The sequence below is a fragment of the Calidris pugnax genome, unplaced genomic scaffold, assembly GCF_001431845.1.
Source record: "Calidris pugnax isolate Ruff unplaced genomic scaffold, ASM143184v1 scaffold178, whole genome shotgun sequence".
NCBI lineage: Eukaryota > Metazoa > Chordata > Aves > Charadriiformes > Scolopacidae > Calidris > Calidris pugnax.
In genome coordinates this window covers 1,122,681-1,137,340 of record NW_015090986.1, presented here as the reverse complement: position 1 = coordinate 1,137,340, position 14,660 = coordinate 1,122,681, and the positions used below count along the sequence as shown (strand labels likewise).

Genomic DNA, 14,660 nt, shown 5'->3' with positions numbered 1-14,660 from the left:
TTTTGCCGGAGCCGGGTCGGCTGCGGGGGGGGCGGGCGCGATGCCGCCCTGGCTGCTGGGCAGCCTCTGCTGCTGCCTGCTGGCGGCGCGGGCGGCGCTGGGCGGCGGCTCCGCGGGCGCGGAGGCGGCGGCGGCGGAGGAGGAGGAGAAGCTGATCCGGGTGCTGGTGCTGTTGCCGCAGGACGACGCCTACCTCTTCTCGCTGGGGCGGGTGCGCCCGGCCATCGAGTACGCGGTGCGGAGCCTGCGGGAGAGCGGCGGCGGCTTGCCCCCCGGGTACGCCTTCCAGCTCACCTACGAGGACTCGGCCTGCGGCAACCGCGCCCTCTTCAGCCTGGTAGACATGGTGGCCCTCCAGCACCGGCGCCCCGACCTGCTGCTGGGCCCCGTCTGCGAATACGCGGCGGCGCCGGTGGCGCGGCTGGCGGCCCACTGGGACGTGCCCATGCTGTCGGCGGGGGCGCTGGCCGCCGGCTTCGGCGCCAAGGGCGGCGAGTACTCGCACCTCACCCGCGTCGCCCCCGCCTACGCCAAGATGGGCGAGATGCTGCTGGCCCTCTTCCGCCACCACCAGTGGAGCCGGGCCACCCTGCTCTACAGCGACAGCAACCCCGAGCGCAGCTGCTACTTCGCCATGGAGGGCGTCCATGTGGTCTTCCAGGAGGAGGCCTTCCACATGGCCGTGCACAGCTTCGACGAGAACAGCCGACACCTCGACCTCGACGACGTCGTCCGCACCCTCCAGACGGGCGAGAGGGGTGAGTTGGCGGCGGGGGCGGACGGCGGGGCTCCCGGGGGGTGTTGGGTGGTGGTGGGAGCGCTGGGAAGGTCCAGGGAAAGTGAGGGGAGTCTCATGGCGTTCCCACCCGTGGGGAGGCTCATTGCTGTGCTGTGCCGGGCATCCCTGGGCCGGGCATCCCCCACCGGCTGCCCCGAGAGTAAACTGTGCCCACAGAAGCTCATTAAGATGGTGAGGGGTCTGGAGCACAAGTCTTATGAGGAGAGGCTGAGGGAACTGGGGTTATTCAGCCTGGAGAAGAGGAGGCTGAGGGGAGACCTTATTGCTCTCTACAACTCCCTGAAAGGAGGGTGTAGAGAGGTGGGGATCAGTCTCTTTTCTCAAGTCACAGGCGACAGGACAAGAGGAAATGGCCTCAAGTTACGCCAGGGGAGGTTCAGGCTGGATATTAGAAAAAAATTTTTCACTGAAAGGGTTCTCAGCCATTGGAATGGGCTGCCCAGGGAGGGGGTTGAGGCCCCATCCCTGGAGGTGTTCAAAAGAAGGGTTGATGTAGTGCTGGGAGGTACGGGTTAGTGATGATGCTCCTTGTTTGTTGTGCAGGTGTCTATTTTTGTCAGTTAGGTTGACGGTTGGACAAGATGATCTTTAAGGTCCCTTCCAACCTAGAAGATTCTGTGATTAGAGCTTTGCCTCCTGTGGTGGAGGGGGAGGCTCACCCTGGGGGACCATGCTGGCCGGGTTCGGTGGCATAGTAAGAAATCAGCTTTCTGCTGGCAATCTGGGTTACCCCAAATCACCCACGTCTGCAGAGCAGCAAATCTGTTGCTTATTCTCCGAGGTTTTTGAAGTGACTCTCTGCAAGTTCAAAGTCTAAGCAGAGACGTTTTCTTCTCACCCTGCTGTGTCTTGCTGTGGGGATCCTTTTCCCCGCTCCTGCCGTGGGAAGCCCTGTTGAGTGCTTCATAAATAACAAATGCATTCAGGGGAAGCGGTCGTTTTGGGGGATGTGTGGATGCAAAAACCGTGAGTGTGTGCAATAATATTGCCACCAACTGTTAGCAAAACAGCGTGGAGATAAATGGCTTGTAAAACATCTTGGGAAGTCACCCCTGGGCTGGATGAACTGGCTTTGCGTCATGAAGTAGTAAAATGCTGAAAGTGCTTTGGGACGTCTGAATTTGTAGTTAGATGTGTTTTAAAGTGAGGAGATCCCACTGACCGATGTGTGGATATGTGGGCTTATCAAAAAGGCATCTTCTGTTAGAGGCTTTCACCAGCCCCAGGCTTCCCTGGTAAGTTACTGAAAAAAAAAAAGGTGTATTCCAGGAGTGGACCACAAGATCAAGTTAAAGAAAGTCCTTAGCTGTTCTCCAAAAGAGATGTAGATGTACAGAGTGTTTTGTATGATTTTTACGTCCCTGGTAGTAGAATGTTAAAATAGCATCAAAATTGGGCTGATAGAGATCATGCCATGTGGACAAAGTAGCCTTGCACTGCCGGTGTCGTTACGCTGCTATGAAATACTTAACGTGTGCAGGAGCGTGGGTGCGAGAACTGACGTCTGATGGCATGTGGCTCTTCACCAAAGCAGGTGCTTAAAATAGAGCTTTCCTAGTAAGTACCGTTCAGGGAAATACACTGAATGGAGAGAAAGAAACGTGTAAGTGCCAGGGGAAGCCGCTGCGTGGGGAAAGATGCTTTTCTTTTTTAATGAGCTTAACTTTTGTGTGTGCATGTTTGGCTTTCCTGATGCAAAGAGCATAACAACATGCTAATGGCAGGAAAAGGTGATGTTTGCCCTTGGTCAAAGGGAGCTGTGGCTAAAGGCAAACCCAGCTCCTCAGAGGCGCTGACAGTCTGGGAAGAGAGGCTTGCTTTCAGCCTGGGCTTAAACGCTTTGATGAGCTGAGACCTTTGGTCTTACATCATTCTGCGAATTACTGAACAAAAGCAGCCCTCTGACTTACTTTGTTCCCCCCCGTTTTGCCCTGTGGGGTCCCCTCCCTCTGTCTCGCCTCTTTATTTGTCCTCTGGCTTATGCTACTACAGTGAAATGCAGCAAGTGGGGCCATTCAGCTTCCACTTGTGTCTTTCCGAGTTTGAAGGCTGACTGCAGGACTCGCCTGGGACGTTTCTCTGGGCCTTAGGAGTGGTCCTGCCATTCACAGCATCTTTCAGGCTGACCCAGTATTTTAAGTCATATGTAATGTGAAAGATGCACCATGTACCTTAGCTGACCAGATGGTCTTCATTTCTCCTGAGAAATCCTTGGAGGGTCCCCCCAGTGGGGCAGGAGGGCTTGTGGCAACAGGGCACTGTCCAGAGCACTTTCAAGAAATGTTTTGAGTTGCTTTGGCTTTTGTGTCACACCTATTGTCCTGTACTCTGACCTTGCACCTTCTCTGTTTCCAGAGACTGCTGCTAATGATGGTCCCATCTGAGTGGTGGGGCTTTCTTGAGCCACCTGGAGTGGGAGTGGGCTTTCAAACTGATATGGGATACCTACCTGAAACTCTCCCAGGGCTGAGAAAAAAGCTGCCCCCTTTGCTGGCCTGTGGGGACCCAGGGCAGAGCCTGGCCCCATGGGTTGGGTTGCTGCTGGCTGGGGTTTTGCATGGAGCTCTGGGGGGTCTGGGTGGCAGGGGCACCCTCAGCCACGTACCCACATTTTCCAGCGGCTGCCTGTTGAGTCTCTGCAACCACTTCAAAAGATTCAATTCTTGGAGACACAACAGATCTTCCAGGCTTGTATTGGAATAGCATGGCCAGCAGGAGTAGGGAAGTGATGGTGCCTCCAAACTGGGCATTGGTGAGGCCTCACCTCGAGTACGGTGTTCAGTTCTGGGCCCCTCACTTCAAGAAGGACATTGAAGTGCTGGAGTGTGTCCAGAGGAGAGCCACCAAGCTGGTGAGGGGTCTAGAGAACAAAGAATATGAGGAGAGGCTGAGGGAACTGGGGTTGTTTAGCCTGGAGAAGAGGAGGCTGAGGGGAGACCTCATTGCCCTCTACAACTCCCTGAAAGGAGGGTGTAGGGAGGTGGGGGTTGGCCTCTTCTCCCAAGGTAATAATGACAGGATCTGAGGAAATGGTCTGAAGTTGCGACAGGAGAGGTTTAGGTTAGGTATTAGGAAGAATTACTTCACTGAGAGGGTGGTCAGGCACTGGAACAGCCTGCCCAGGGAGGTGGTGGAGTCACCATCCCTGAAGGTATTTCAGAAACGTGTAGATGTGGCACTTCAGGGCATGCTCTAGTGGCTGAGATTGGGGGGGTCTTTTGTATGTGTATGGTTGGACTCGGTGATCTCAGAGGTCCTTTCCAACTATGGTGAGTCTGTGAAAATCATGATGAAAAATACAATGATAGAAGTTAACCACTTGTCTTCAATGAATTTCATTGTTAGTTCAAGCTCCCTGGTGGGCTCCTTTAGCCACGCTGCAGACCTGGTGAGGTAGGCTCAAGTTAGTCGCAATGATCACAAACCCAGGGCTTAAACATGTTCTGCGTAAGCTCATAGTCCGAGGGTTGTGTGTAGTGAAGGAACACTCCTTTAACTGGAATTAAACTCTCAAGTGTTTGTAGGATGAGTCAATAACCCTAGTCAATACATCCAGCATATTAGCATGAAAATCACTGTGGTCTGTGTGTATTATACGGGAGGGAGAACATTTTGTATGTGTTTGCACGTACACATTTGTATGTACACAATAGTAAGGTACAGATGCAGATTACTTTACATTTTTGGAAGATTTTGAGAGACCTGCCCATATTTTATTTGCTTCAAAATCTTGAAATATGTAATCATTGCTCTCCTACTGGCGTAAAAACCATATCCAAATAGTTAATATTACTTCCCTTACATTCCTTTAGAGGCTTACAAAATATGATTTAATGTGTTTTAAAGTAGGTTTTTTCCCCTCACTTTTTTTTTCTTTCCTTTTGCTCAAGGTCTTTTACTGCTGTTATGGGAATCTCTTTGATTCCATCTACAGATTACAATTTTATGATAGATGTGAATTATAAAGGTGAAGTTGAGGGAGAATTGGGAGGCCAGCAAGGAAACATTTCAAAAGGAAATATCTCACCTATACTGAAATTAGGAACAGTGAGACAAATTCGTTCCTGATGTGCGTCTGGAAAAGATTTGATCCAAATTTTATTGTAAGAAAATTTTTTTTTTCATCTTCTTTCCTTCATGCTAATATACTTCACAATGGTCATGAAATATGTCTTGCTCTGTTGCTCTGGAAATTATTATATTACTCTGCTGTAATCAGGAGGACAGAGCTACGCATGGTATAACTCTCCTGAAGCGTGGGGATGTACCGAACGTGACTTACCCCAGCACCGCATCTGGAGCTTTATGCCTGTGATGGCATCCAACCAGAGAAGCGATGGAAGAAGATTCATTGTGTGTGAAAAGATTTGGCCTGTTTGGCCTTTTTCATTTCTCATAATAGCAAACATTTCTACCCAGAAAAGCTGAATGTGGTTTTGATTCAGTTTTATTGTTGGGGTGAAAGTATTTGCGTACGTTATCGTAGCTTTTGAGGCCTGCCATGCGTGACGGTGTTCTTGGAAACGTGCATGCTGTTGGTTTCGAGTCATCGTCCCAACAGGATCTCTTATGACTTTGCTGTAGGATATAGCCCTGAAGCACGCACTGATACAATGCTTTACTGCTGTCTGTGATGTCAGTAGCTTCATACCCGCAGTCTTGTGAACCTGTATAAAAGTTCATGGTATAAAGTGCTCAGTGTGGGAGGTGTCTCCCCATTGCTGAAGACATCACCCGAGTTCCTGCTTTCCCTTTGCAGGGGGTAGAGTAGCAATGGGGGTAGTTCACCCTGCCCAGCAGGTTGTGGAAGAGACCTCTTGACTACTGTTGTCACAGTGTGGATCATGGTGCCCACAGGGAGGACACTTGTGGGCTTGTAGATCCTGCTGTAGCAGCGGAGCCCCTGCTTATCTCGTGGTCCCTGATAAATAAGCCTCTGATACCTTTAATCTTGTAACCACCTTTAAGCTTCATGCTCAGAAAGTGGCACTTGCTTTTCCCATTTCTGAATATTAAGCATCCCATCAAAGGTCATTGCCTAGGCTTATTTTATGGTCTCTGGAGAGAAAGTCAGATCCTGGAGACATTCATACCAGCTGCAGAGATGCTGCTCTATGTTAACTGTAAAGAGGCAACAGATTCTAGCCCAGATACCTAAATTTTAGATAGATGAGGTGTAGGTGAGAGTCTACACCAAACTGTTCAATAGAATGGAGATTAAAATGGGAGTGTCATCGAGTCACCTTAATTCTTCAGATTGTCTTGTGTCCACTTAAAAGTAACAACAGAGGCTTATGGTTGCAGTCAGCTCTATGAATGCATGCAGTTGAAAATATGAAAAGCTACAACTTACTACATGTTGGAGGGGTAAAATCACACAGATCATACAGAGGCACTATGTGATTATTTTCAGAGGAGACAAGGGAGTAGGAAGCCTCTCCGTGGTTGATACCTGTCTTCTGTCGGCTGTCTGGGAAATCGGCCTCCTTTGCCATCTGCATTGTCAATGTTTGTTGCAACAAACTGGGAGGACAGCTGGGGTCACTGTCTCTGGCAGCCTTCATGCTTAACAGGCTGTTCCCTGAAGTTCTTGAACTGCTCCTTATCTGTGTTTTCCATTTTCTTCCACCAGTTGTAATCATGTGTGCCAGCGGTGACACAATCAGGAACATCATGTTGGCTGCTCATCGGCAAGGAATGACCAATGGGGACTACGCTTTCTTCAATATTGAACTCTTCAACAGCTCATCATTTGGTAATGCTTTTCCTGCCTGAGTATGTTGCATGTAAGCCTGGTAATATTTTAAGATCTGATAGCCTCAAAATATGCCACATTGAATCCCAGAATACACCACTGTCTCTTCTTGTTGCAGTTACTTTCCCCTTGGGCTATGGTATTGCGAGAAGGGATCTCACAGCTATAATTGCCACTGCGTGGATGACAAGATGCACTGTAGTGCATCTTACTTAGCTACTTGTAGGAGAACCAGCACCAGATGGAGACATTGGTTATAGCAGCCAGGTGTGGGTACCCCGTGCTGCAGTGTGTGCTCAGATCTAGGTGGGCTGCACCAACCCCAGCCTTGTGATGCCACATCTCAGGACAGGGCTACTCCTGGCTGCCTGGTGGCCTGCAGTCTGTGCAGACAGCTTGAAGAGGACCATACCAATGGCTGGGGCTGTGGGCAGCTGCACGACCTGGGTCTCCAGAAGTCATCTCTGTGCTGGGGGATCCACACGTCTAATGTTCTACAGCTTTTGATCAGAAACTGCATCTGCAAAAATATTCAACAATGTTGAGTTGAAGGGAAGGCACTGGATGGGAACAAACGGTCCAAATTTACTAGAGTAACATGGATAACAGTGGCTGATTCTGCCCCGAGAGTAAAAAGGATCAGATTTGTAAAATTAAAACATGACTTTAAAATGTAAATTACATACATTTGCCTTTTGAAATATGCCTACGTTCAGTTGCATTTGATGTTATGTTAGTGCATGGCAGGGACTAAACCTGCTCTCAGCTGCTACAGAGCAAGCTAATACTGGAGCAACGTGTTTGCTGCGTTTTAAACAACATCAGATGGCTGGAGCTGAGGCAAGTTCATGCCTGGGAACGAGGCTTTGTTGAAGTGTCAACATGGCTTTTGAAAGGAGCAGCCTCTTTTGCAGGTGCAGAGAAAATAATTCCCCCCTTGCAGGCTGCATTAACTAATCCACTACAACAACAAATTCATTTCAGATTGAAAACCAGCTGGGAGTTGAGAAAGAAAGAAAACTTGGTTTTTTTTTCCTTTCTTTCAAGTCTCAAAAAGCTGACCAACAGGAACAACTAAATTCTCAAAAGGATGATGTAGTTTGGTTAATACATCAGTTAATTGTAAGTTAAATTCCTTTGCATAAACTTTTTGTTACCCATCTTTCACCTCTGAGATTATTTCACAGTAAGCAGTGCAGTTTGTCGAAAAACTCTATAGTGAATGCATGTAACTTTGAATTTAGAGATATACATACATACAAAAGTACAGATACTGCCACATGTATCATCTAGGCTAGCTAAAGAAGTGCCAAGCTTTGCTAGACAATAAGGAAGTCGTTTAACTAAAAGATAAAGTTGCAGAACAAGATCAAAGACAATGGTTTGAGTCAAGGTTTTCTTTTTGTTGAGTTGTATTTGCAGTGACTTGACTTTATCCCTTGTGGCATAAGCAAAACCATTTGGCACTGCAGCCTTAATCAGGATCAGAGGAAAAAGCTGAAGGTCTACCCGTATCAGCAGTCACAAAACCCTGAAGTTTTGACCCTTCTGTAGACCCTGGGAGCTTTGCAGCCTTGACTTTGCTTGAAACCACTGATCAAATAACCCCTCTGGCTGCCGGCGGCAGCTCATTACCACTGTGCTACCACTGCATTTCATCTCACAGAGCAGAAATGCATCAGAAGCGATTTATCTGGCCAAAGGTACAAGTCTGTGTGTGAGCTGGGCTCCCTTTGGAGTGGCAGGAGAGAAGGCAGCACCCCCAGAGAGCAGCGAGGTGAGGGGGCGATACCTCTTTGCCCTGTGGTCATGTGGGAGCTGCAGCACCATCCTCCTTTGCATCACAGTCCTCTTGTAGCTTTTCCAAGGGATTAATGAAAACTGTCTGTCTTCTGATGTAGTATAGCTAGAACGTGGCATTTCCTGACATTTCTAAGTAATAATTCTTTTAAACCAATTTTTTCTGTTTCTTTGTGGATGTGTTTCCCATGAAGAGTGAAATGACTGTGCATCAGGAGCTGACTTTTGTGCAGATGGTCATCACATGTGGAAAGCAAGCATAAAAAGAGAAATGTAGAGAAATTCTCTCAAAATTCCTTGTTCCCAGTGCCTGGAGGTACTAGATTTTCTACCTTACAAAAGGTGCAAAATCTAAGAGTGGGAGTGATAGGCAGAATGGCACTTTGCCTTTAAGTTCAGATGACTGTATTGCAGTTTGTTGTTGCCCTCTGTTCTGAATATTTTTAATTTTTCAGAAGAGGCGGCGTATGAAATGCCAAGGCTGCAATAATTGCACATAAGTACTGTGGCAAGACGACCTCCTGCAATATAATCCATAAAGGAATTTAAATATGTAAAATATTTTAGGAACACTGTTATGCAAGTTCACTTTCCCTGCTCCCAGTGTCAGGATTTTAAAAAATAAATATGTATAGTGTTCAGGACAGAAACTTATTCACACTCTAACAGCACTACCTTTTTTTTTTTTTATGTCTATAATCTCACTCTTTTTACCCATCTGCATTTGTAAATGCAAAGCCATAGCAAAGCCCTCTGGGCTGTAGTCTCTGCCGTACTTCTTGAGTACTGCACCTCTGAGATGTGGGTACCTGGCTGGGGTAGAGGCTTTTCAGTTTTGAGGCTCCGTCAGGGCTTGTACCCTCTTGTGGGGAGGCCAGCAAGATGTGTGAGCTTACAGCTGCCAGATGTGCAGGACTTTCTTCTTCCAAGCAGTAACAAGGACAGTGTGCAGGCACTGAAGGAATACTGCTACCTCTGAGGGCAAAACCAGATGGTGGGATGTAGTTGCTCTCCAGTGTTTCCATCAGATCTGATGAACGGCGTCCTGGTGTAGATAATATTGAATTTTGACCAGTTAGACTGGAGCTTCTTCCTAAGAGAATGAAATCACTCACTCACCCCCCTCCTCTCTCCCCGCCCCCTCCCCCCCCAAAAAAGAGAGAAATTAAGAATTAATAAGTTTCATGGTATTTATAAATATGACAGTCCTAGCTGGTGCTGAACTATGGTAAATAAGGCTTTCCTGGGGTGGAAAAGAGAAGAAGTAAATGGATTTGGGTTGTCCTGTGCCTCCCACCCTGTGCTGGGAGTGATAGAACCTGCCCGGGAGCCAAAAGCAGCAAGAGAAAGACTTGTCTTCCAGAAAGGCACAGGTCCTTTGTTCCTTCCCCTGTGCTTTCTGAGGAAACAGAAATTCTCCCATTGCATTTATTGTCAAAAAATATGTGTGGGGAAAAACAGAAGTCCCAGCAGCAGTGCAGGGGTACTGGGAGACAAAGTGCAAGGCTCTGTATTCACCTGCTTCAGGGGGACTGGGGTTGTCTGTCCATAAATTTGCTCTTGCAGGGGTGTGATGCAGCTGGTAGTGCTGTGCAAGGAGCACCGTGGGTTCGATGCCTGGACTCCATCTCTGTTGGCATCTCCACTCCCAAACCACTTGCTTCTCTTGGTGTAAATGACACCATGGTCCTCGACCCAAGCAAAGCAGCCACATCCTCTCTCATCTCAGGATCCCGTGTGCCTCCAGGTTGCCCTTGGGAGCTTGTCATTAGTCCTCATCTTGGCTCATTTAGCCATGATGGGGTAGGTGCTGTTGTTTGAAAAATGACTGACACTTAATTTTTCATAGGCATTTAAAGGCACACTGCGTAGAGCTACTAATGTTCCCTCTAGGCCTCTTATATTTACCATTTACGTAGAATAACACAAAACCTGGCCCAGAGCAATGTGAACCTTTCCACTGATCTCGTGAAACTTTAGATTGGGATCTTAGGACTTGCTAAGGTCAGGCCCTGTTAGGGAGGACTCCTCTGCTAATTAACAACCAGTCAGCTTTCCTGCTTGTTAAAAATCTGGTTGCTTTGCTGGTGGTCTGAGTTAACGAAACACATGTACACATACAGGATAGGCGCAGGATCCCTTTTTATTTCTAAGTGTTTCTTTTTCACTAAGAGCAGGGCTCGTCTGGCAGCCACTGCACACATGGTTTTCTCCTTGACCTCAGTGGGAGAGCTGTCGGAGAAGAAGCTGCACCATCTGCCTCCCATGCGGGGTGATGATCATACTATTGACTTTATTGGTGCCTTTCTGACTGCCCAAGAGTGTTGCTGGTGGAGTGATGTGTAACAAAAACTTTGTGGTCAAATATTCCTTGAAGTTAAGTTTTAACTTAAATATCTCTGTGTTTGAGATCTGGCACATGTTTTTTGCTCTGAGATGTCTTCTCACACTTAGGCTTCATCCCACCCTTTAAAAATAAGCAAGCACAGCATGGGAGTAAAGTTGTCCTTCAGTTTGCACATTTACTTCCCAGTCATTCCTCCCTCCCTGGTTTCCTGCACATCTTGGAACAGGTTCAGATCTCCCTTGTACTTTTTCATCTCCCCAAGGTGCAGGAGAGGGGATAAAGGTTTTCATCCCCTTTTCACCCTCTTTCTGGGTGAAAAGAGGAAGCAATCCTGTAGTGATACCTAATTTGGAGTTGGAAATATGCTTGATTTCCCCTTAGGAAATGGTTCTTGGAGAAGAGGAGACAAACACGACCTTGAAGCCAAGAAGGCATACTCATACCTCCAAACCGTCACTCTGCTGAGGACCGTGAAGCCTGAGTTTGAGAAGTTTTCACTGGAGGTGAAAAGTTCTGTTCAGAAGCAAGGTCTGCATGAGGATGACTATGTAAGTACTTGATGACAGGCTTCATGTCTTACCATCTTCAAAACCATGCTCCTAAATAAAGCAAAACTAGCAGCGAGTTCTTACCAGGACAGAATCACCTGGGTTCGGTTGTAAAATACCACTGTTCCCTATATAATATCTTCTTTTATTTTTTTTCCCCCTTGTGGATAGTGCAAATAACAGGAATAGGCTTGGTCTGGGTTCACTAGGTCTGTGCACCACCATTCATGACCAGTTGTCTTGTATGTATCCCTTAGTGCATCAGCAGCGAGGTTGGGGAAGAGCAGATTGCCTGGTCTCTCTCCTCCTACCAGTCACTTGGCTTTTTTTTTTTTGTAGAATCATATCTCAGAAAGTTACACTCTCTGTATTGCATCTGATGAAATTTTTCTTGATGTGAATGAGAAATGTGGTCTGATTTCCCAATTAAGCATATTTAGGTTGTTGCTGTTGTTTATTTTAAACTGTCTAAAATATCAGTGTAGGCCTTGTGAGTTTGTTTTAAGCCTAAGGAAGTGCCGTTGTCCTCCAGAGATGGATGTAGGAAAGTACGTCTTTTTTTTTAATCTTTCCAAATGTAGGAGGAAGATGCCTCTGAAAATTGCTTTTGAACTGCTGCTAAGCTAGTTCATTAGGCATTTTCGTAGAAAAGCCTTCTGTGAAGGCAAGAATGTATAGCACATACCTACAGGGATTCCTGCGTGCTCATACAAGTACTTCCCAGATGGTCAGCCCTCCCCATCATGGGGACTAGACTTTTCAAATATGCTTAAAAAGAAAAAAAGCTCACAGAGAGTTTGGTTAGTCTTTAGCTGTACGAAATAGGAATTTATACCTGAAACTCAAGAAAGCAACCCAAACTCCGCATTTGCCAGGTCCCAGTTAGGCAGCTATCTCATCTCTTTGCTTTAAGCATTGTGTCCCTCACAGGTAGAGGCATCATTTTAGTTTGAAGCACAAGCTGATTAACTTCAATGTTGTGCTAATAAATTACCTTTCTTGCAGTTTATTGCATAACCTCAGCTGCCTTCAGAAAACCTGTGCTGCTTAGAACTTGAATATATTTTATTTAAATATTTCACTTAAAATGTTGTTTGAATCACATGACTGGCTTATAGCTTTCCTGTAAAGTTTTCAAAGTCCAGGCAGGGAGAATTAGTCTTTTGTTGGCATTCTTTGCCTTGGGTTGGTGGAGAAACCCCAACTGCGAAGTTCAAGGTGCAGCACTCTGCAGAACCTGCTAAATGAGTTTTGAACAAGGCATGGGACTGTAATTTGTGCTATTCCTCCCTTTTCCCTCTATGTGCCCTTTTGCAGGTGTCACTTAACAAGCTACGTACCTTGAAAATCTGCCATGTGCTCTTGGTTGTGGTTGTTGAGAAATGTGATTTTTGAGTATTAAAGACCCAGTCATCCACAACTTTGTGGCTTTTCTATTCTGGGCAGCGTGACATCTCCTCAGATGTTGAACTGCCAAGAGCTCAGGGTGCTGTCTGTGGGTGGTTTGGAGGCAGACAAAGGGGATGCTTTTGCTGGACCCACTGCAAACCCTTTGCAAGTTCAGGGTCGATAGACACAGGGTAGGTGCAAGCCCTGTTGTGGTCACGCAGCAGCGGATACATGAGAGACCAAATTCCCCTGTGCCAGCAGGGGGGAGATTTTGCAGGCTAATGTGTTTGTTGGGGAGACTTCTTGCACACCATAGCTGCATACCCACTGCCAGAAGTCCTCTTTTCTCTTTCCTCACTCCATGGTTGGTTGTGCAATCAGCCATCTGTACTGGCAGTGCTCTTGCTGACCCAAGGCAGCTGCGCGAGTGCCTGGCTCCCTACTGCCTTGTCCTTGACCTTCTTCTGCCTGGCTCTCAGGGCTGCCTCTCCCTATATCCCATTCCTACCTGTGATCCAGAGCTTCTCATCTTGCTCTGAGGAATCCCTCACCCAAAAACATTAGTCTTAGCTAGGCCCAGGCAGTAGCATGGGGCCCTCTTCCTGCTGCTGCGCTCCTGCTCCTCTTCCTGCTCTTCCTTTCCCACTTGGCTTTCTGCATCCTTCCCAGTCTCTTCTTGTTGGGGCAGAGGGAGGACTTGTGATCTATGTGCACCTACCACAGCTTCCTGCCACCTTAAACAGCAATCCTTCACTCACAGCAAGCTCGTGGCGGAGGCCATATTCCTGCCACCTTAAACAGCAATCCTTCACTCACAGCAAGCTCGTGGCGGAGGCCATATTCCTGCCACCTTAAACAGCAATCCTTCACTCACAGCAAGCTCGTGGCGGAGGCCATATTCCTGCCACCTTAAACAGCAATCCTTCACTCACAGCAAGCTCGTGGCGGAGGCCATATTCCTGCCACCTTAAACAGCAATCCTTCACTCACAGCAAGCTCGTGGCGGAGGCCATATTCCTGCCACCTTAAACAGCAATCCTTCACTCACAGCAAGCTCATGGCGGAGGCCATATTCCTGCCACCTTAAACAGCAATCCTTCACTCACAGCAAGCTCGTGGCGGAGGCCACAGAGACCTGGGGTCCCTGTGGAGGAGCTACAGACCATGGATATAGGGGGAACAGGGTTTGCTTTTCATCATTTGTGATTAATTTTACATTTCCACACTTCAGGCAGTGGGAAAGAGACGTTTCATTTTCCCTTAACTGATTTTCCTGCTGCCATGTTCATAGGGGAACCATTTCAGGGCGACCTTCAGGCTTAAGAAAAAAAAATCCATTTTAAAAAATAATGGGGAAAGTAAAAAGCCAAACTGAGGGCCTTCCTCTCTGAAAGATATGTGGGTAAATGGGCACCTCATTAACGGTGCTTTCTTCTGGCAGCATGGGAAAAAAGTGGCAATTTTGACCCGGGTGTGCACTAAGCAAGGCTGTGTCCTGCAAGGAAAACTTGGGAGCGAGAGGTCCTTTAGCTGAGTGGGTGGGAAGTGACAGAGATGGATTTTTCTCTGCTGGATTCAGCTCCTGAAAACAAAAAGTCTGCAGAAAGATAGTCGGTGTTACAGTCCATCTCAAGTCCTATCCGTGGATGTTGAAATATAATCCTCATCCTTTTCTGCAAGCTGTGTCCCGAGAGGATGAGCTCAGGGAGGTTTGGATTTGAAGCATTCAGTGTTTCTGCTTCTCTGTGTGGATTCTTCCAGTGTCATGGGAAAATGGGGCCCCGGGTCCCTGCTCTAAATTATCTTGCAGTGACCCTAACTCAAACAAAAGTTGTTAGCACTGCCATTTTGTCCTGGCCTCTTGCCAGCAGTATTCCTAAAGGCATTATTATCAACCAAAAGAGAATATAATAAAATGGAAAATAAGCAGATGACAGAAGGAAAGATAAGGGAGACAAAAAGGGCAAAGTCCTAAAGCAGCAGCTGTCCAATTGCGGGAATGGAGAACACATATGGCCCTTG

The 14,660-nt window shown here is 47.3% G+C and overlaps 1 protein-coding gene across 1 annotated transcript in view; it reads left to right on the top strand.

Annotated features, from left to right (window-relative positions):
• Nucleotides 1–40: 40 nt before the first annotated feature.
• Nucleotides 41–14,660, top strand: part of NPR3 (natriuretic peptide receptor 3) — a 47,582-nt gene continuing 32,962 nt past the window's right edge. The window contains exons 1-3 of the mRNA XM_014953929.1: nt 41–758; nt 6,432–6,554; nt 11,083–11,249. Of these exons, the coding sequence (XP_014809415.1) occupies nt 41–758; nt 6,432–6,554; nt 11,083–11,249 (1,008 nt within the window). The remainder of the gene's footprint in view (nt 759–6,431; nt 6,555–11,082; nt 11,250–14,660) is intronic.